The sequence below is a fragment of the Ciconia boyciana genome, chromosome 2 (genome assembly GCF_034638445.1).
Source record: "Ciconia boyciana chromosome 2, ASM3463844v1, whole genome shotgun sequence".
NCBI classification, from domain to species: Eukaryota; Metazoa; Chordata; class Aves; order Ciconiiformes; family Ciconiidae; genus Ciconia; species Ciconia boyciana.
The window spans coordinates 109,649,741-109,671,157 of NC_132935.1; the positions used below are offsets into that span (position 1 = coordinate 109,649,741).

General features: G+C 43.1%; 1 protein-coding gene across 5 annotated transcripts in view; it reads left to right on the forward strand.

The window, feature by feature from the left end:
• Positions 1–21,417, forward strand: part of NFATC1 (nuclear factor of activated T cells 1) — a 118,185-nt gene that overhangs the window by 76,072 nt on the left and 20,696 nt on the right. For 2 of the 5 annotated variants that reach the window (XM_072853479.1, XM_072853477.1), the window contains exon 9: positions 7,776–8,155. In XM_072853479.1, the coding sequence (XP_072709580.1) occupies positions 7,776–8,155 (380 nt within the window). Of the gene's footprint in view, positions 1–7,775; positions 8,463–21,417 lie in introns of those variants that run through there. The other 3 variants (XM_072853475.1, XM_072853476.1, XM_072853474.1) reach the window with 3 other exon arrangements.

Here is a 21,417-nt window from a genome sequence, read left to right on the forward strand (position 1 = left end):
CATGCTTCATACAGGTGACATCCCGTTTTGGCTGTTGGTGGGAGCCTCGCCAGCCCCATCCAACTTGCAGATGTAGTCATCTTGATCTTCAGAGACAAAACTCTGCCTCACTGTACGGTGCTCCATCTCTTCATCTGGAAGGCCAAGAAGGAGCATTACCTGTGCAACAGGCAGGGGTGGACGAGCACTATATAGAATTCCCTGTCTGTGACTGACCAGCAGGCTCCATCGCAGCAGCAATGATCACCCATAACAGTTAACTTCCGGTGCCTAAAGTTGTCTTTTGGCAGTACCTCCCTTTTCAAATATTCCCCTTCAGACAACAAAACCCAGCCTGTAGTTTTGGTCACTGAACCCATCTGCATGAGCATTTCGAGGACTCCCTCCCTTACTTCCCAGTGATTTCACATGCATATGTTAGCAAGCGTGGGGCTATAGGATCTTCCAATTAGCTTAAAAGCCAAAAGGTAAAACTTGCGTGAGGGAGAACAGGGTTTAGAATTACATGGGCTGGATTACAGGAGATGGTTATTTTTGTTCTCCTCAAGTGGCTGATCACCATAATTAATCTAGCCCAGTGATTGATCCTAAAGGGGATGCGATGGTGGTGGCTGCTGGAGGTGAAATACATGGGGCAAGGATGTGTTTTGCTGGCTGTGGGAGGGACTGCATCCGTCTCTGAAGACAAAGACCATGTCAGAGCCAAGATGGCTGAAGTCAGCCAGGTCTAAACCCCTCTCCGGAGAGGGCGGATCTGGGAGTAGGACTGGCACAGTAAGGGTGCCTTCCTGCCAGCCTGTCCCCACAGAGCTTCCCGCAGGACTGCCAGGGATGAGGAGCATCAGGCTGCCCCCACGCTGCTGCCTTGTGGGACCCCTGCCCACAGCCCCTGCTTTCCTATTCTCCTCATTGGGAGAGCAGGAGTAATGTCAGCACTGGCGGTGTAATGTTGTGCCGCATTGTCAAAAAAGACCTCACCCTGGTGAATTTCAACATGTCTGACAGAAATGACATAGAAAGCCTTGGCCAGTGCAGCCCGGGTGTTGTGCACAGTTAAACCTCCAGCTCAAGGTAGTGGTGGAGCCGGGTGCTGCGCTGTGGGAGCAGCAGTAGAGCAGCCCAAGTGGGCATACCACAGGTCTTGATTTATCTTTTTCAACATTGTAGGATTTAATAAGGTGTTATGATGGGAAATGAATCGTGCCTTTTAAGAATTTTCCCGTGTTCTTTTGAAAGAAAGCTAATGCGTATCTTCTGTACTAACACAACCCAAATGCCCTCCACCTACCTTCCACTCCTTCCCACCCGGTTTAACAGTGTATGCACCAAGCTACCATATATAATCTTCTGTCTCATAAATATGCATTGAATAACCTTATAGTTTAACAGCTGTTGAAAAGCATTTAGTAAATGAGTTAGCTGGAAAAGCACTTTCTAATCAGATAATGGCACTGTCTGAGATTATACGCTGAGATGTATGCACAAGACTTCCATCTACCTGCAGGCTATTCTTGTATAATATTGTACATATGCATCTGATCCCATAAAAATATATACACATAAACCCGAAGAGGGCAGGCAGGCATGTGTGCTGCCTACAGCTTCTTGATAGCGTGAGGCTCCCTTTGTTTCTGAGTCACTGTACTCTGGTTTTATTAACTAAAAAGCAAAGGCTTGATAGTAGCTTGACCTTTAAAAAATGTTTTGGTTGAATTGGTACCTAGGGAAAAATACCCAGTTCACGGACAGCATCTGCAAAGGCCCTTGTAGTGACTGTCTCAGGAAATCCCTGAGGTTGAGTGCCTGTCCCTTGTCACTGAGATTGCCACTGCTGCAGATATGCTGGCAGGGCATTTCAGAAAGTTTTGCTCAGCCACTGCTGCTCTGGTGTTACAAAACAGGGGGATTATAGTTTCTGAGGGCAGCCAGCCCGTTACCTCTCCCTATCACCAGACTGCTCCAGAGTCAGAACAAAGGGTGAGGTCCTCACTCCACTCAAGCCTGCTGGATCCAGCCGATGCTGCTGCAGCAGCCAGGATTTTGTCTTTGCACAAATCCATAGTAGCTAAGCTGTACATGGAGATGTGTCCACATCCCTATCTGTGTCTCCAGTCGGCCAGCAGCAGAGCAGCAGCAGCAGTTGGGATGACCTGCGCAGCATCTTCTGAAGGAACGTCTCGTTCGTGGTGAAAAGAGGGTGTGCTGCCTGGCTCAAAACTGACTGATGGGGGAGGATTTCGAAGGCACAAACGGCATTTCAGAGCTCAGCTCAGTAATGGAGATTTAGCCACCTAACTCCTCAACCCTCTTTGAAAGTCTCATCCCAAATTCTTACCAGCTACGAGATGTTTAGTGCAGAAGTTGAAGAAATGTGTGTGTGCACATGATGAAAAAAGTAGTGTTTTGATTTTCATATGCTAAGCAAAATCTGTGTGCCAGTGCCAGGGAACTACATCATAGTCTGCACCGTGAAAGGTGGCTATTTTGTTTGATAGGTTCAATCAAACTTAAGGGTAAAATAAATATATTATAGTGCCATAAATGTCTGCACTGATAATACTACGTGGAAATACGAATTTGTTAGTTTAAGGTTAATCAGGAGAAACATCTGTTTAATTTATATGATTATATTTTCTCAGTTCACATATTTTAATAGCACCCCCCAAAAAAAAGTTTAAAAATCCTTCTGAATTGCTAAAGTGTAAAAGCAAACAGACTTGTTAGAATTGTCAAAAAATACATATAATTTATATTTAAGCACTTTCTGACTCCCTTTACTGAATGTGCATGATTTATTATTTTTCTTCAAGGTTTGATATATTAACTTTTTACCTGCTAGAAAGCCCTTTCATTTAAACGTGGGCTTGCAGAACTGGCTGAAATATTTCTCCCAGATTCAGACCCACACAGAAGGACCATTGTCTTCTGCCCAGTGCCTCGGTATGATGTCATAACCCTGAGTAAGAAGCTTTGATTTATAGCCAGGGCTGCTGCCACCACGCAGTTCTCAGAACTTTGTATTAAATTAGATGACATAATGACATGAGTCCAGAGTCTAAGAAGGCATCATCGAACCATTGAAAACCAATTAGCACAGATTAAGTTGCTTATCAGACTAATTTAGAACTGTGAGCTCTGTCATATTTTAATACTCAAAATTGAGGACTATTTAAAATTGTCTGTTGGCCGACCTAATGCATTGTGAGGTAACAAGCATTTAAAAATTTACCATATGAATCGAACTTGCATTAATTTTTTCCTTTTTATGGCAAGGGCCTGATCCTTCAGCAGAGTAGGTTCTCTTAAACAAGTAACATTACTTTTGAGTCTAAGTGTATGTAAAAACTGCATCATCTTTTCTGTTTAGAATTTCACAAATTCTGGCTTCATTGCTGCAATTTATTACTGGCAAATCTCAGCGTATGGAAAATTCAGTCAAAATTTTTCATTCTAGCCAGCTGAGAGTCTGCAAGACTGGGTGTTATCTCAACACCACGGAGCAGCTTTGAGACAGAATGCTTGTTGCCACTTGATATGGCTCTGCTGAATTTAAGAAATAGTCCGGTTTCTGCTGTAAGTGCTTGCAGATTCTGAATAGCTGTAGGGCTTTCCAATTAATTGCCAGTCCATTGCTGTGTGACTAGGAGTGTCATTTAAGATTTGAAATATTTGAGCCAGAAGTTAGGCTAATACTGTGCTCTGTTAAATATTAATCCTGAGAGACTTAACTGTACTCTCTGTATCACATCGCATCTCCCCGTGTGAAATATTCACTTGTGCAAGTGAGTGATGGTGGAAATGGATATGTGTTAGGCAGCTAGCTAGGGATGTATTTGAGAATGAAACTCCTTTTTCTAGCTGAGATCTGTAAAGATTTGCAGTTAATCAAGCATGAGTCAATAGGTAAATGGTAATGGTAGTCTGTGGCTGGCCGGTGATCAGCCTTGGCTGCTCTGGAGGGACCCACTGGGTTCCTGCCTAGGAGAAAATGGTGACAGTGGGCACGTAAGGTTTGTGTCCTCGGCTGCTCTAAGTCAGCTGCAGCTGCCTGCCCCACCTGAGGGTCTCAGACCCCCAGAAGTCAGTGAGACAGTGGGTAGTGTGTTAGGAATTGCTAGCCTTATTACATGCAAGTATTTTAACTTGTTTGAGTAATGCCATAGACACCGTGATGCTAAGTGGGTAGCCAGTGAGTACAGGTACAGGCTGTTCCTGCATTGGTTATGAAAGGTGTGCCCTGAAATATCCACAGCTCCTGCCTTGGGCCGACTGCAGTCCTTTGCAAAGTGGCAGTAAATGGCTGCCCTTTTAAAGAAAGAATATAAGGTGATTTACACCAACTTTTGACACATTCAGAGTATTTTCAGAACAACCAGGAGGTCAGACCCACAGCTCATTTGAGTTGAGTTTGGAAATACAAACATCAGCGAAGATTTTTGGCCTTTGTTACTCCATTTGGTGATGTTGCATAGGCTGGGGAGAAGCAGATACAGGATAGAGTGTCATAAATAAACTGTTAACTGGTGTAATATAGCAATTTGTGGCATATCAGTCCTCCACATGTCAAGTAATATAGCTATTCATGTAAAATACAAAAGTTGAGGACTAGCCAGAAAGGGAAGTGTTAATGTCTTGCGTTTCTGCTGACATGCTCAGCTTTGCAGGTCTGATTCCAGATCATCTGGGTCATTAGTAGTGGTCTCTCCTGGAAAAAAAAAAAAAATCCTACAGAGCTTCCTTCTCCAAACTGGTACCCTGTGAAGACATTTACACTTTTTTAAAGGGGAGTGAGTGGCTGCCATCCCAGCTTGGTAAGATCCGTACGTTCACTGTGCACGGTGTTAAATGTCTATACAAATGGCAAAGCACTGATAAGTCAGATACAAATCCCTTCACCATTTCAGCATTAATGCTTTTTCTGTCTTTCAGTGTGATACCTATTCTAGTGATGAGATTAGCATTACAAACAAAATATATGATACTTAGCAAGGGGAGACTTTTTTACTGTGTTGAAAAAACACATTAAAAAAGGTAATGGAGACAATTTGGTTGAACAAGCTCAGACACCTCTAAGCCTAAGTGCAGGTAGTATCTGTCCATTTAAAGACAATTTGTTTCCCATTACATGAAATAACTGATGCTCAGGAGTATCAGTTCAGAGCAATACAAGGGGACAATGTACACAGATGTCAAATAAAATGGAGGTCCCACTTAATCTCATATCCCTCCTTCATGTTTCCCTCTCTGGCTACCAGCCTTCCATTAGCAAATGAGCTACTGTGACTGACCCTGACTGGTCCTGTAATTAACACCAGTCTCTGTTTTTCCTCTGAACTCTGATTTTATGAGCAACCAGGAGTGTCCTTGGTTGCTGTCACCATCTCCAAGAGAGTTTTTGGACTAACAGGTCTGGAATAGAGTCGCTTCTGCCCATCAGTCCTTTGCCCAGTGCAGAGTAGGACTTACTGGTTATCCTCTGTTGGTTGCAGCAGGTGTATTTCAGTGTAGCACATATGAAAACAGATTCACAGTGTTCATGGGCACTAATCAGACGTCCAAATAGGCCCCATGGCATTGCTTTTATAAAGAAAAAATTTGAAGTGAAGTCACAAAAAAGTGCCTGGTAAACCAAGTAGCAAAGATGTGCTGTAGAAGAGCTACAATGAAAAATCAGCCTGAGATCAGGAACCTGCCTTCTTTAAAGCCTCCAGCCTACCTACCACCAGGGCTATAACCCTTCTCTAGGTTATAACAAGTCAGACAACTCCAGGGTTTATTGGAGTTGAATTGCCAGTGGTTGAGCTTGGAATTATTTAGCACAGGTGTTTCTATAACAGTGATATATTGGGAAAATTCAGTGTTCAACAACCATCATATTTCCAGCTGTGCTGTGGTTAGTGCTAGTACAGTGAACCTAATATAAAACATGTGAGAATATTTGCTAGCTCAGGAACTTGTTAAAGGTATTTTCTTACAATATCTGAGCTGCTATGTTTATCTAGGTGCGTTTCTTTGGTCTTGCATTTTCATAAAGGGTGTGATATTGGTTTTACAAAGCTGTCACTGAACCTGGAATCTGCTTCTCTGCAACCAAGTGCATTAGTAGCCCTGGTAGCCGGTGCGAGGCATATAAGCAGGTAAAAATAAGATTATGAGGAATGCAATGACAGTCCATTATCCTTAGCACATTCGTCTTGAGCAGCACCTGTGCATCTGTTACATATATAGACATGTTTTTACTAGGGGTGCTAGAAATCTTGAAACAAGTGTTGCAAGCATCTATATGTAAAAGAACATAAAAGGAGCAACGTTAACAAGAGGCTAGGGGGTTGTAAAACAAGGGTAGTGAAGTGCATTCACCAGCACCAGAATTTGTGAGTGTTAAAAGAGGTTTTATATGTACACATGCACACACGTGCATTTCAGAAGACTCATACACGAACATAGTAAATGGCTGGAGAGTGTATAAGGATGTTTGTAAAACACATGCAAATAAAAATACAGAGACACACAACATGCATGTGCTCTGAGCTGTGCAAAGATGTTTCATTAATAACTTTGTGCCACGATGGGTTGGTTATTCTAATATGCTGAAAGATCTTTTATGGTGTCACCATCAATTTCCAACAGCACCTTCAAGCGATGGCTCTTCCTGTGGATCTCTTTTTGGGAAAGAAGATAAATACCACTGTGCATCCATACTCAATTGTTGTATGCCTTAGAGTTGCATCTAGCTAGAAAAAATACATCTACAGACTAGCTTAGCCCTATTATTTATAATTTTCCTGACAGAGAAAGTGAGTGTCTTTTACCTATGCACTGCATATGTTGTAGGAGAGGCAGCAAAGGCACCTTTCTCTGATTTGAGAGAGAAAGCCAATGTGAAAAAGACACTTTGATTTGAGGAAGGATGTATTCTCTGATTCAAGAAAGCAGCTCTACATTTGTCATGACTGAGTTGATGCTCATAGATAGTCATTCTGTCCATGTGCTGGTGGTATTTAGAGACATGGCTTGACAGCTCAGTTAGAGCCTCTTTTGGGACAATGGGTAGAGCAAGCAGAGGTCTAGAATAGGAGTCAGTTTTTCTTGGTAGCCAGAGACTGAGTTAACAATTGTTAGGAGCTGGCATTAGCAGTTTGGATGCAACTTAGAATCACTGAGAGTTGGATGCAACTTACTGAATATTTTACACCCGTTGGCTGGTTATTAAGATTAAACACAATCATGTAAAAACTAAATAAATCAAATCCTACTCTTTCAAAAATGCCCTCATAATTGAAAACTTCTTGTACATAGTAGTTTGTCATGTATCTTTGCAATTTTACTTTCACTGAACTGTGAAAGCACCATCTCTACCTTATTATGCTCCAGTTTACCGAATGTGCAGACATTTATCAAATGGGCCATCAGTAGCCGTAGAAATGCAGTAGTATATCCAAGTTAAAATTCTTGCTTTGATTACTACAAATCCATGGAGCCCTTGGGTCCAAAGCTTCCACTGAAGCACATCTATTTGCAAATAGATTTTTATTGCACATTAGTGCTGGAGGAGAGTCCAAAGAAAATAGTCCTTTTCAATATTAGAACCAGCTGTGACTTTCTTGTGCTGATGACTCATTCATTTTTTTTTACAGGGTGGGAGAACTAGGCAAAAGACACACAGAGTCTTATTCAAGACGTTGTTTGTTTTGCAAAGGGTATCCTAGCCACAAGCCAACTTGATCATACCAATACGCAACTCATGTTTATTTAAAACTTTTTTCTTTTAACAGTTCCAATTATAAAAACAGAACCCACAGATGACTATGAGCCTGCTCAAACCTGTGGACCAATGAACCAAGGCTTAAGCCCGCTCTCTAAACCATACTACAGCCAGCAGATCATGATGCCCCCTGATCCTGGTTCGTGCCTCGTGTCTGGCTTTGCCTCCTGTCAGCAGAGAAACACCGTGATGTCACCCTCTCCCAACACAAGCCCTAAGCTGCATGACCTTTCATCCTCTCCTTACAAGTGCATCCCCAACCCGGGCCACAGTCACCTTGGACTTCAGCAGCCTGCTGGAGGTGTCCCCACCATACAGGAAGTGCCAAGGTCTATAGTTGTGCACCCAAGCTCCCCCGAGCAATCATCTCACATCATGCTGCAGCCGCAGGTGAGTCAACATCTGAGCAGTAGCTGTCCCCTTGGTTATCAACAAACACTCTATCCCAACAGTCCCTCTTCTCCAGTTCCATCTGTTACCCAAGAGCCAACCTATTTGCAGTCCTGCAGTCCAACTCACTCATCCATAATGGGTCAACAGCAGCAGCAACTGCCGAAGGTTCACAGAAATGAGTCTCCAACAACCCAACCACTGTCATTGCCAGAGTTGCATGAGGAAAATAATCATAATTTGGCCCCTATTCCTGTAACGATCAAGCGAGAACCTGAGGAATTGGACCAGATGTACCTGGATGATGGTAAGTCTTCCACAGCATAGGTTTGCATTCAACCATGTTGCTATATCAGTGAGTTCCCTTAATCCCCTCCTCCTTTTGAATCCTGGTGGAAAAAAGTTCAATTAACAGCCTCATGGCATGGTGCAGACTTTTGCTTGTATTGTCTTTATATGGGAAAGGGCTCTTTCATTTCATTTGCGATAGTGAAACCATGTTATCTAAGCATTAAATGCTGTTAGTTACCATAGAGCTAGCTGCATGACCGATAGCTATGTTGCAATAATCTTAACTGTATGGTCTTGGCTTATGCCCACGCCAGTGACCTGTGGAACTGCAGTGAAAACATATTTAACGTTGTCCTATCCATAATGCAGTGAAACGTCTGATGTGCAACTCTGTTCACTGGAACTAAATGATAAACTGCTCTACTTCAGTTGAGAAGGTTCAAATTAAAAATGGAGGCACATCTTTCAGCATAACTTTTCAGTCTGGTGGCATCTGACATTAAGGCTACTTTTTCTTCCATTCTTTTGTGGACTTGTTGCTGCCTTTTTTTTTTTTTTTGCTTTTATAAGATTCTATATGTATATGTATTCTACACGCACCACTGAAAAGTTAAAATGCTATGATGAACTTGTCAGACTCTAGTTTCCAAAGATTTATTAGTCGAACATAATAAAAAGGGATAATCTGGAATTTGATTATGTGACCTCACTGAACTATGATTTAGCACTTGCTGCTAAGTATCCCAGTAGTATTCTGGACCCTCACCTTAATATAGTACGTGAGTTTCCTTCCAATAGGCACATAATTTTATATAACATACCATGCTATTTGAAGAAGAAATGCCTTTCAAATGGCTGCATTGAAACTAATTGGTGCCAAGGAACATCTGACTGTGATTGTCTTTCAGGGAAAATTTAAAGACAATTCATTGCACTGTTTTTAAAAAAAGGACGTTTAGTCATTCTATTTTAAACAGCATGATACTCACTGAATGAAGATTACAAATGAACGTTTTGGACCTTGAGTAGTAGTCTTTTGCTTTTCAACTCGAGGAAAATGATTTTTCTTAACAGAAGTTGTTATTGGTTGCATGATAGACAGATCTAAGGAATTTTTCCTAATTAGGAATTCAGTTCACTAAAGTTTTGCACAACACATCTTTTGTGACAAGGTTTTCTTCATATAGCGTGCATTTTTACCACATATCCATGCTGTAAGGAGCAAGATTTCAACAAACCAAACAAGAAATGTACACAAATCAAAACAAAATGCCATGCTCAAATTTTGGTTTTGTGAGAAACCAGAAGTTGTCTATGGAAGGAAGAGAATACAGATAAAATCTAAACCTAGTCTATAGCTCTTCTTTCTAGAAAAGCACAAGAAATGGGCAGTCTTTCTGCCTCATCTCTCCAAAATCCAGCAACCACTTCTCTGACAGCAGTATGAAAGCTGCCTTTGGCTGGTCTCTGCTGGAGAGATGGGATTGCGGCTCAGGGGTGAAGGGTGAAGCTCCTCAGCCATGTCTACTTCAGGTTTCTCGCTGGAGGAACAGAGAAACTTTGCTACCATGTAGTCTGAGAGAGAGATTTTAGTTTTTTCAGCAATGCTTATTCTCTCTGACAAAGCATAAATGGTTTAGTCTTTACCCCCATCTCTCTTCCATCCCCTCTTCTGGACACACATGCACACCAGTCCTCTGACAGATAATCAGAAGCAATTGTAGAAGCCACTATGTACATCTGCACTGATACTTAAAGTTGACTTTGAAGATCTCTTCAGCTAGCCAAATCCAGATATACTTCCCTTTGGCATCCAGCAGGCTATTAAAGTTGTTCTGTGGCTGACCACAAGAACTACAAACCAAGAAAGAATTCGTAGACATAATAGTCACGGTAACAATATATAATAGAAAAAAATGAAGTTATGTAGTTCCAAAAAATTAAACACCACCAGTTCCCTCTAAAGTTGGTAATCAGAAATGGTAACCAGAGGAAGTCCCTTTTCTATGTTTAAATGGATATTTAGGTTTGTCTCAGGGATCACACTGATGGAGTGTGACCCACGTGAGCTGCCCTTTCCTATCTATGCCTTATCTCACTGCCTGAATAAAAGGTCATCCACTCTATGTTTTGTGTTGACAAAATGAAGCCCTTGTAGAAATCAGGAGTGGACTACTACTGTCTTCTTATTTGTCTCAGTATTTGGGCAGTCGAGAAAGTATGTGGTAGAGGGGCTAAAGGCAGGAAGCATGTCTTGTGGGACTGGTGCTGGCTAAGCCTCTCTGTTCAAACCATGCAGAGCCCCAGGATGCCTCAGACACACAGCACAGGAGCATGAAGCTGTGAGTCAGGCTGGAAGCCCATTTAGGTCTATGCTATATGCATTTCATGGAGGCAACCTTACCACCACCACTGCAGACGCTGGTTTCACATTACATTTAATCTGATGTAACTGCAGGCTCCCATGGAAGGGGTGGCCTCGATCCATCTTGCCCTTAGCCACATGTTCTTGCTGCTTCCTTTGAGTCATATCAATTGATTATGGAGCGGCAGAGCAGGCTAATGGAAAATTAACCTGCCAAAAATAGTAAAACCCACGTAGTTTTCTGCTGGGTCAGCTCATGGAACCACACCCCCTGGGTCCAATAGCTGGGTCCAGCCCACGAGAGGGGCAAGAAGCCTGTTGCTGCGGGTCAAGGAGTGCAGCGGGACCACTCTGGGTGGCAGCAGCCCACCCACAGTCCAGACTAAATGTGACTTGAAGCCATATCCTATGTCATCTTATCCTCCCCAGCAACTATCTAATCAACCCATCCTGTCTCGGTAAAAAATCCCCTTCTCATGCTCACCTATTAGTTATGGAAGGATGACATCTGGGCTGCCTCGCACAGTCTCAAAGGGCAGTTTGGCCACTACGGTGACTGCCTGGAAACCACCAGTAATTACTCCGGATGTCCCAGTAGGTGCTGTTCACCGAGATCTGCACTGAAAAGGCAAAGCACTCCACATATGCAATGCCTTTGTGCCTGGTGCTGTTTCATTCAGACCTCTGGCCATAACTGTGGAATAAGGGAGAATGGGTTTTGCAGAGTGGCTCATACCGAATAGGAGCAACTCCTTTTTCATGTGCTTGATTGTTTTGGAATAGGAGCTTCTAAGCCATCGCCATTGTTTCTTGTTAGTATCATATCCATCTTTAAGTGTTTTCCTTGTTGGAGGAGTGGGTGGGATATCTGTGTTTTATGACCATATTCTGAAAACCATATCAAATCATACCTGTGAGTAAGGACAGTTACTCTTTTTTTTAAAATAGATTGCTGCTCTACCTCTTTATAATTTGTTGTCTCACTGCTTCAGTGCAGATCGCTTCATACAGCATGATTTCAACTTTTTTTCAGTATTTTTTCAATCTTTGCACCTGTGAACAACGTGAAAGCTAGAGAGGTCAAATGTACTTGACTGCTTTCCTTGTCCGCTACTCTAAGTATAGCAACTCTTTCCCTCATCCCTAAAGTAATTTAAAAGTAGTGAAATATTTTAATGACATTAAAATCAAATTCTCAAAGCATCACTCCATTAAAAAAGTGTATCTTCACAGTGTCTTGTAGCTATTTAATACCTCCAGTTTTACCTGAAAGTACTTACGAAGTGTGAGGTATAGACATCTAACATACTTACGGAACTACCAGGCAAATAAAATATCTAACTGGTTATGCCAGATTATATTTGGTAAAACTTTTGTTGCTTGTTTACCACTTTGGGGAGGTTTGATTTATGTATCTAATATATGTATAGCAATCTTGGACCAGGTATAAACAGAAATTTTTTGGTTTCAGCTTATGGGATCAAAGCAGTATTCATTCCTTTTGGTCTGGAGTATCTCCAAATGTAGACCATCTACTGCAGCGTATAGATGGAAAAAAACAGTCAGTGAGTTTATATAAATATATATCCTGTATATGACATTTATCTGCTTTGGTAATGGTGGGCAGCTGAAGTGATATAAAGGGAGCACCCAAAAATACTTCAATTTTGGCAAATAAGTTTGGTCTTGGCAATCTTGTTTTAAATCAAAATCTACAGTAGCCACCTGGGCTACTCATTAAATGTGCTGTCCATTTCACTATGTGAATAATATGATTGAACATGTAGAACGTATTTAAAACTCACCCCGTAAAATGATACCTAATATATTATGGCTATGCTCTTGGTATTGAAAGGTATCTGGCTTGTATACCAGCACTCGTTTCAAGTAATTCTGAGTTCAACCTCCTAACAAAGATTATGGCTGACTCCCTTTGCTGCTTTCACAGCAAGATTTGATTAAAAGCAGTTGAAATGTGACATTTATGCCTGGTTTTGGTCCTCTGCGGTAGCCCATGGTCCTCTGCAGCGGGAGAGGGGGTGTCTCCTGTTGTCCCCACCAGAAGCTCTTGCAGCACCCTGCAGGGCGCTGGGGCACCCTGGCAGACCACGCCAGGGCTAATGCTGGCTCCATGTGCATGTGCCACCCCTGCCCTAGGCAGTGAAGGTTACGTGACATTCCCCTTTCAGATCTAACCTGGGAGTAGTGTGGGGTGCTCGGGTGGTGGAGTTCATGGAAAATCCTTAGACAGGCAGGCTTGAGGGACCTCTTCAGTAAAAGTCCATGCAGAATTGCTTTTAGAGAAAACATTTTATTTGGGGATCGATGAGTCTAATGTGCTGTACAGCCCTTTGAGGTGTGAAGTGGAATTAGCATTGCCCAAAGAGATGGCCAGTTTGGGGAAGCTACAAGCTGATGAGAAGTCTTCCTGGTCCCTTGAACCAGTCGTTCTCTCAAGGGGATGTGAAAATTTACCTAATTTATATCTTACTTTTGAACGTGCTCCTCTCTCCAGTCCTCTAAGGGACTAGGGTCAAAAGCTGTGCTAGTCTGCTCTTGAACTAATCCTGCTTCTTTTCTGTTGACCAGGGCAGCTCAGATAATTTTTCCAAATTTAAACTGCTTTTCTTAGTGGTAGAAGAAACCCCAAGCCAGAGGTGGTGGAGTGTAAGTTCACATGGCTTTCAGGATGGTCAGTCAGCTGGGAACTGGCCAGGCTCACAACAGGAGATGCTAAAGGTGACTTGAAATCACCTTCCTTATCCCCGTTTCCCTTTCCTGGACCTACTGTAGCCTGGGTGGAACACAGAGCTCCAAATCTTTTATTTCACCAGGATGGAGAGAGTTCAATTAGGCATGCTAATGCCAAGAAACATTTTTCAGGTTGTAACTGGCACTCCCACAAGCTATTACATTTTTTACCTGCAGCAGAATGACACTCAGTTGTGAAATTATTTCCTGCCATTAGAAACATCAAATAAAGTAGTTTTCATTACAGATGAAAGTGAAGCTATTTTGAAAAAGCAAAGGGGAAACGCATTGGTACCAACAGGAAAAATGTGTGACTTAGGTTCTCAGCAGATTTCAAGGTGTATTGTACACACTGTGATCCTATTTGTTATATTAATGCACAGAACTTTACAAAAGCAGTTTTTAATTGAAATCAAAGCAGCATCCTGGAGGATTCTTTAATCCAGGTATGCTTGAGTACTGAAGCTAAAGAAGATCTCAGCTTCTTCGAACTTTGCCTGGGTTCTAATCTCAACTTTTGAGATGCAGGTCCAGCCACGTTGAAATTGGTGGCACGTTCCCATTGCCAGCAGTGGGGCCAGGGTTCCACCCGCCGTTGAAAAAACTGTTTTGCAGAAAGCCCCGAGTCCTGTGTAGGAGCCAGAACTGGAATAACAATATCTGAAAGACAGATCTCTTGTCTGAAGTTTTGTATATTAATTCAGCCTCCTCCTCTCCACGCAGACATTTTCATAAAGGTCTCTATCCTGATCTTGACTTGATCGCATCTATAAATCTTTGTGTAGTAAAATGAAAATCCATAGGCCATAAACGATGGTATCTGATGTTTAGATATGTGGCTAACAGAAAGTATCAGAACCACATCATCATCTTTTTTAAAACAAGGAGGCTTTTGTTCTTGTGATTGTCTTTGCACAGCTGTGAGTTTTATAGCACCGTGCCAATGAATGCACTCATTGCGACTTTTATTTTACTCTGAAAAGGTAAATTGGGAGCATTAAGCCCCCAATAAGTATGTAAAAGTGGCAAAACCACAGGTAAAGTGTTACTGAAAGCTGCAGCCCTGCCAGCCATTTCATTTTAAACATGGCTCTTTTAAAAATAACTTTTGCAGTAAAAGCTGTAACTCCTGCATGTAATATGAGCTATTGCTAATGTCATTCCCATGAATTGCTTACAGTGTTGAACTGTTAGATGTCTGACAAGTCCATATATCTCCTATACAGTATATATGAAAGTTTTTTGCCTCTAAACCATATGTTCTTTTTTTCACTCCTCTATATTCTTCAAATGCACGTGGTTTGGTGATATAGTTTATTTGAACAGGAACTATAGCAGACAGAATTATTCTTTTGCTGAAATGTATCCTTTTACATACATCTCAGCTTCATGATTAAAGCGATTGGCTCTTGAGGCATTAAGTTTAGTCTGCTGCTGCCACAATTATGCCTTTGAAAACTCCTGAGTGCACTCGGTGATTTCCAGTAGTCCAGATGTCATTAGAACAACACACAGGTAGTCTGCAAAGTCCAGTAACACTGTCTACACTTCGGTCTGGCTTGGGTGAGCTTTTCCCTCCCTTCCTCTTGGCCAAGCCTTGCAGCTCTGGAAGAAAACAAATAGCTTTCCTCATGGAAAGTTTTACTTAATCTGGCACGGTGCCTGAGCCTAGACCCTCCTCGTCTCTAATGATGATTGAAAGTGTACATGCTACTGTGATAAAACGTGCTGAGTCGTTAACATTTGGGGTATGTGATTGTATGCGATGAGTAAGGGAGGACTGAAGTAATGCATTCGAGTCAGACCTTCAGTGGACTTGCATGTCTGGGTTTGAGGGATATCCTGTTACACGAAACCACACACCCACGGGATCGGGTTTTGCTGTTTCTAGCGGGTTTGCTGAATTGGGTCTCCCTGGAGGCCCACCAGAAGAAAGCCCCCAGAAGAGCAGCTGACCAGACTAGGTGTCACTCCTGGTTTTCTCCAGTCCCAGGTGTGCGGTTGCCCACAGAGCAGACCTGACTACCTCTTAGCTGCAGTATGCTGTGAAATCTAGCAGTGAACTTTGCTTTCTTCTAAAATCAGCACTTATATTTCCAGGGAGGCCCTTGAGTCTCAGGCTTTCAAGGAAGTGTCCAGTCCCTTCAGAGAAGTCCTGAGTGCCTCCACCCTCATTCAGTAATGGCAGACACTGGCGGAGAGAGCAGGAGGCTGGCCAAGCAATGGGAAAGCCGCAGAAATCAGCAGGCAGTGCTTTGCAATGTTTTCATACTCAAGCGTATTTTTAGTGTTGAAAACCCAGTATTTGCTTGATGTGCATCTGCACACGCACATTTGCGTTAAACATTTTGAGTCATTAAGTGTTCAGCTGAAGCCGTGTTGTACCCCCTTTTCAGCTAAGAGCCAGCTTCACACTGCAGCCCTGCTAGTGGCTGTGCAATTACCTGGGGATGAAGTCGCTTCTCACTCCCATGCCTGATTCTGTCTCCTATTTCCATAGTAATGGCTGTTGGCATTGCTGTTTCAAATGGTAAAGGTTTTGTGGGTTATTTTCTGTAAGTTTTCCTTGGCGATCGGGGGAGAAGAAGTTGCTGTATCTGAGCCTCGGTAACATTTGCATCTGCTTTTAAGCCTGGAGGAGTGCCAAGGAAAATATGTGGCTTGCAGAAGCACAGGCTTCGTGAGAAAGCTTTGTTCCGATGCGATTCGTTTTAGGAATATGTTGTTTGTTTGAAACATTTCTGCTGAGCTGTGCAGTGTTAGCTGGTCAGGTGTGGCCACGTGGCTCATGTACGGCCTCCGTGCTCTCGTGTCCTCAACCCATCTTGGCAAAACACTTCTGGGGAAGTTGTTTTAGAAAACCCCTCTTCTCCAGGGAGCAGAGTATCTCACAGACCCCTGCTGCATCTCGGCAGAGCTGGGCTGAAGCAAGCCACTGGCTCAGCCCAGCAAACACATACGTGTCAGAGGAAGCACTCTCATGAGTAAACTCCCTGACTTCACGTACGGTGCTCTTGGCTAAGCGCTAGCAAGCTGTAGCGTTGCTAGATCGCAGAGTAGCAAAGGGCCTGCCTCTGCTCCCACTTAAGTCAATAACACTGTTCCCTTTGGGTTTGTTGGGAACTGGACCAGGCGTATGGCTGGTAGTTAAAATGCATAATAGCTGCATTCATTGAAATCTGGTCGCTGATAGATAGGCAGAGAGGGAGTCTTTTCTAGCAGATTTCTGTGTGGCACAGTTGATTGTTTCATCTGCATCTGCCGAACAACTAGGGGGCTCCGTCATGGGCCTGATAGCAGCTTGACCATTGCTGTTGAGAGCAGGTTGCTTGATAACCTGGCTCCTGGTCTTTCCTCCTCCCCAAGGAGCTGATTGCAACCAAAGGGGGCACAGGCTTTCTACACCAGGTTTATCTCCAGGCTAGGAGGAAGCTTGTGAAAAAAAGCAGACCCTCAAAATGTTCCTCTCCTCCTCTGTCACTGAGGAAGCCTGCAAAGTCTAGACGTTGAAAATACCTGGAAACAATCAGTGAGTAAGAAATACAGTAGTAAAACCATGGTCCTGTTCCTTGTTGGCCAACCTGGCTGGGTTTGTCTGCAAACCAGGCAGCTGGACCAGCCCTCTGCCTGCTTTATAGGCTTTGCTTTGTTGGTAGGTCTTCCACGCTTTGCACACTTTGAAGCCTACTGCAAGACAAATACCAGCAAGCGAAGTGAGATGGTGCTGCAAGTGTGTCAAAATTCCCAAACTGATTGTCCCTGGGCTCATGAATTGCAATATCACAGAGTCACAGAATCGTATAGGTTGGAAAAGACCTTTAAGATCGTCAAGTCCAACCATAAACCTAACACTAGCAAGACCACCACTACACCATGTCCATAAGCACCTCATCAAAACGTCTTTTAAATACCTCCAGGGATGGCGACTCAACCGCTTCCCTGGGCAGCCTGTTCCAATGCTTGATAACCCTTTCAGTGAAGTAAAATTTCCTAATATTCAGTCTAAACCTCCCCTGGCGCAACTTGAGGCCATTTCTTCTCATCCTATCACTTGTTACCTGGGAGAAGAGACCGACCCCCACCTTTCTACAACCTCCTTTCAGGTAGTTGTAGAGAGCGATAAGGTCTCCCCTCAGCCTCCTTTTCTCCAGGCTAAACCACCCCAGTTCCCTCAGCCGCTCCTCACAAGACTTGTGCTCTAGACCCTTCACCAGCTTCGTTGCCCTTCTCTGGACACACTCCAGGACCTCAGTGTCTCTCTTGTAGTGAGGGGCCCAAAACTGAACACAGTATTCAAGGTGCGGCCTCACCAGTGCCAAGTACAGGGGGACAATCACTTCCCTAGTCCTGCTGGCCACACTATTTTTGATACAAGCCAGGATACCGTTGGCTTTCTTGGCCACCTGGGCACACTGCTGGCTCATATTCAGGCAGCTGTCAACCAGCACTCCCAGGTCCTTCTCTGCTGGGCAGCTTTCCAGCCACTCTTCCCCAAGCCTGTAGCGTTGCATGGGGTAAATATGACCACTTGAACAGTCTTGAAAAGCAGTGCTACAGGCTATCAAAGTCCATAATTAGTGGATTAAATTCTTTTGGTCCTTACATAGTTATAGCTCAGGTATCCAAGCGTCATGTATGCACAAGAACATTCCTCACTTGCCTTGCCTTTGCAGCACTAAAGCATGATTTTTCTACTTAATTTTGGCCCTTCTGCAGCCATATGAGAGTGCAGAAGACAAGATTTGACTCTTCATGTCTGTGCTGTCCAGATTGCTCTTGACGTTAGATTTCTGTGGGAGCTAGGGCTAAGGATTGGTTCAATTACATAACTCTTGTGATATCTTTGGGCTTGCAGTATAGGTATTGCAGTAGATACTACGAATCAGTTTTGATACCCTGGGAGCAGCAGTCAGTTCTTTTTCTAGTGCTTCAGAGAAAATATGTGTTTCATTGCCACCTCATAAGCAAAATCTTCTGCAAATTACTTAAGAAGTAGAAAAAATGCTATTTTGGGGTCACAAGAGAAGCCTCCAAAAATAGAAAACTGAAGAATATTTATTTTAACTTTTATTTCTATCCTGTATATGCAAATCCATACACACAGAAAGTATGTGTGTGCATGTATATGTGTGCGCACATACACAGACATATATGTCATGAGCTATAAGACTTATTATACTAATTCTTTTGCTTCTTTGAAGTTGTGGTTGGTGAGAGTGACGTAAGTCTCTTCTACTCATGACTGACTTCTCTGAAAATCCTGCAGGTGCCTGTTGAGTAAAACCTTTTAGAAGCGTGAGGTCAGGTGGAGAAGCCCATCCTATGGACCTTCTGTTGTGCACAGTTAGTTTCTGAACTGCAGTGCCCATTGCAGCTCTGAAATCTGGCTCCATGCTGCTGCATGCCTCTGAGCTGCAGTTGTCTCTGCTGCTGAATGTTTCTCAGGCATCGGAGCTTTTGCTATCCACCTATTCTTTTGGAAGACTGAAGCAGCTGGTAAAGTTTATCTCTTTGCTATTAGTTGGCTTTTTTTCCTCTTTGACAACTCCGGGTTCCACCATGCTCCAGGCTGCACTTGGACTCAGCTGTTCACTTGAGGACTTTCACCTCAGAGCATCTGCATGATCTATTAACAACCTCACCAGGCATCTTCTCCTTATGGTAATATGTCTCTGGGTCAGTAGTACTGGGAGGTTCAAATGTGCTTCTCAATCTAAAATGACTATGTATGAAATTGTCGTATAGAAAGAGGTTAGTGGAGAAACTGGTCCTCATTTTTTTCAATTACACACACTCATGTTTGTTTTCTTTCTTCTGAGAAATTTCCCCGACTCATTAACTGTTAACCATTGCGCGAGATGATACAGAGCTGTCCCTTGGGCCCTAGCAGTCAAAGGCTAGAACTTCCGGAAGTTGCTAGAATTGATGCAATGCAAATTCAGGTTTTGCAGAAAGGTATAAGGAGTCCAAGCCCTGGCTAGATGTACCTCACCCAGGCACTGCACAAGGTCTCTTTGGAAGGGCCACCAGTGATGGAGATGGCTGCTCTACTCCAGTCCCTGAGTTCCTAGGTAACTTTGAAAGAGTTCTCAGGGATTTTTTTCTTTTTTTTTCTTCCACATAGAGAGTATGTTAGGATGAGGAAAGACCTCATTGCAAAAGAAAAAGGAGCAAAACTGATTCCAGGGCAGAAGGTGCCATCAACCACAGGGAGACTATGCTTTTTGCATCAGTGGACAAACGTGGCAGCAATGGCTCCTTCAGAGAACTTTCCAGGAATTCTCCCACTGTTTCCAGAAACCCAGGCTGGACCTTTACAGGCCAGACAAGCACCACTACAGTCTGTTTAAACCATAGACTCACAATTGGACATACTGTGTCAGATCACCACTTGGTAAGAGCCTGCAAACCTCCATTGTTGCCAGACAAACTGCTGGTTTCTGCCCTACTCGGCATATAGCCAGAATTGTAGAGATAAAGGTGACCATCTCCTTTGCAGAGGGTTTAGACCTACCTTTTTGCAATCCAATATCCCAGATATTTCATGCTATTTCAATGGTAAACTAAAGTCCTAAAGAGGAACCAGCAGTGCTGAAGTCAAGGAAACGTTTGCCGGAAGGACATGCTAATGTGAAAGCATCTTGCACTATTTTAGTAGCTGATTTACAAGTCCAGAGGTAGCTGCATCCTTCAGCTGAGTTGGTGCATGCTTGCTGGCAGAGTCAGATCTGTGAGACAGGACTCCAGTACCCCCAGTTGAAGCAGGGGCTCTGCATGGGGCTGCACCCTGTCAAGGATTCAGCACAGCTGGGGGATTGGGGCCCTTTGTGACAAGTGCAGGCCTGTGTGTATATACATTTATTCTATTTGGGGAACATACAAAAAAATAGAAGCTTTCTCATGATGCTGTAGCACAGTTAGCAAGCATTTTGAAGTTTCAGACTTAGAGTATGGCTGTGAAACTACCTGGTGGTGTAATTAGAGTGAAAGAAGGCTTGAGAAAAAGAGAAATGAGAGGAAAGTTAAATATAACGATCCCCATTAAAAAAAGATGAGCAAAGATGAATTTTGGAAGAAGAGGGGAAAGGGTGAGTGTGGGTGTGAGAGAGACGAGTTTCTCTCTAACTGAAATGGTACAAATGAGTAGTAAAAGCCCAGGATTTGACTGCCATGGGGAAGTGTATCTAAAGAATACGTCACTTTGCCCCAGAATAACTTAACTATAGAGCAAAATGAGAGGAGATGATGAAATGAGCAATGTGCTCATTAAACAGACATATCTGAGGAGAGAGTGTATCTGAGGAGTAAGCTCAAGTCAGAGGAGCCTGTCTGTTTGTCTGTATTGATCTGCAGCGAGATGGCTGCACTGTGTGGAGGTAGGAGGTTTCGGTGGTCCGGCTCCACTGGGGCAGGACCCTCAAATAACCCTGGGAGTTATTTCCATGCTCTATTGCCAAGTTTTCTAAGGAGCGAGGAAAGGCCTTCAGTGCTACCACTGAGTGGAGAGAGCTCCTGTAGGGAGCCCAAAATACGGCAGAAAAGGGGGTGGGAAGTGCTCTTGGAGTAAATACAGTCACGTCACCTGAACTTAGTTAGAAATTTTCATATCAGTTTTAAGACTTCTCTTGCAGTGTAACAGGGTATTCAATAAAAATGAGAAAAATCAGAAAATATTATCCATTGGCTCTTCCCCAATTAGAAATTACCCAGAAAAACTACTGCTAGAAGGAGTAGAAGTGATCAGCCTTTGACAAGGCAGAGGAGGATTTGTAAAAGCTCATTTTCAAGGTTATACAATTGAAGAATAAAACAGGAAATCCCCTTACTTTGCAACTTTTGAAAGATGGCATTCAAA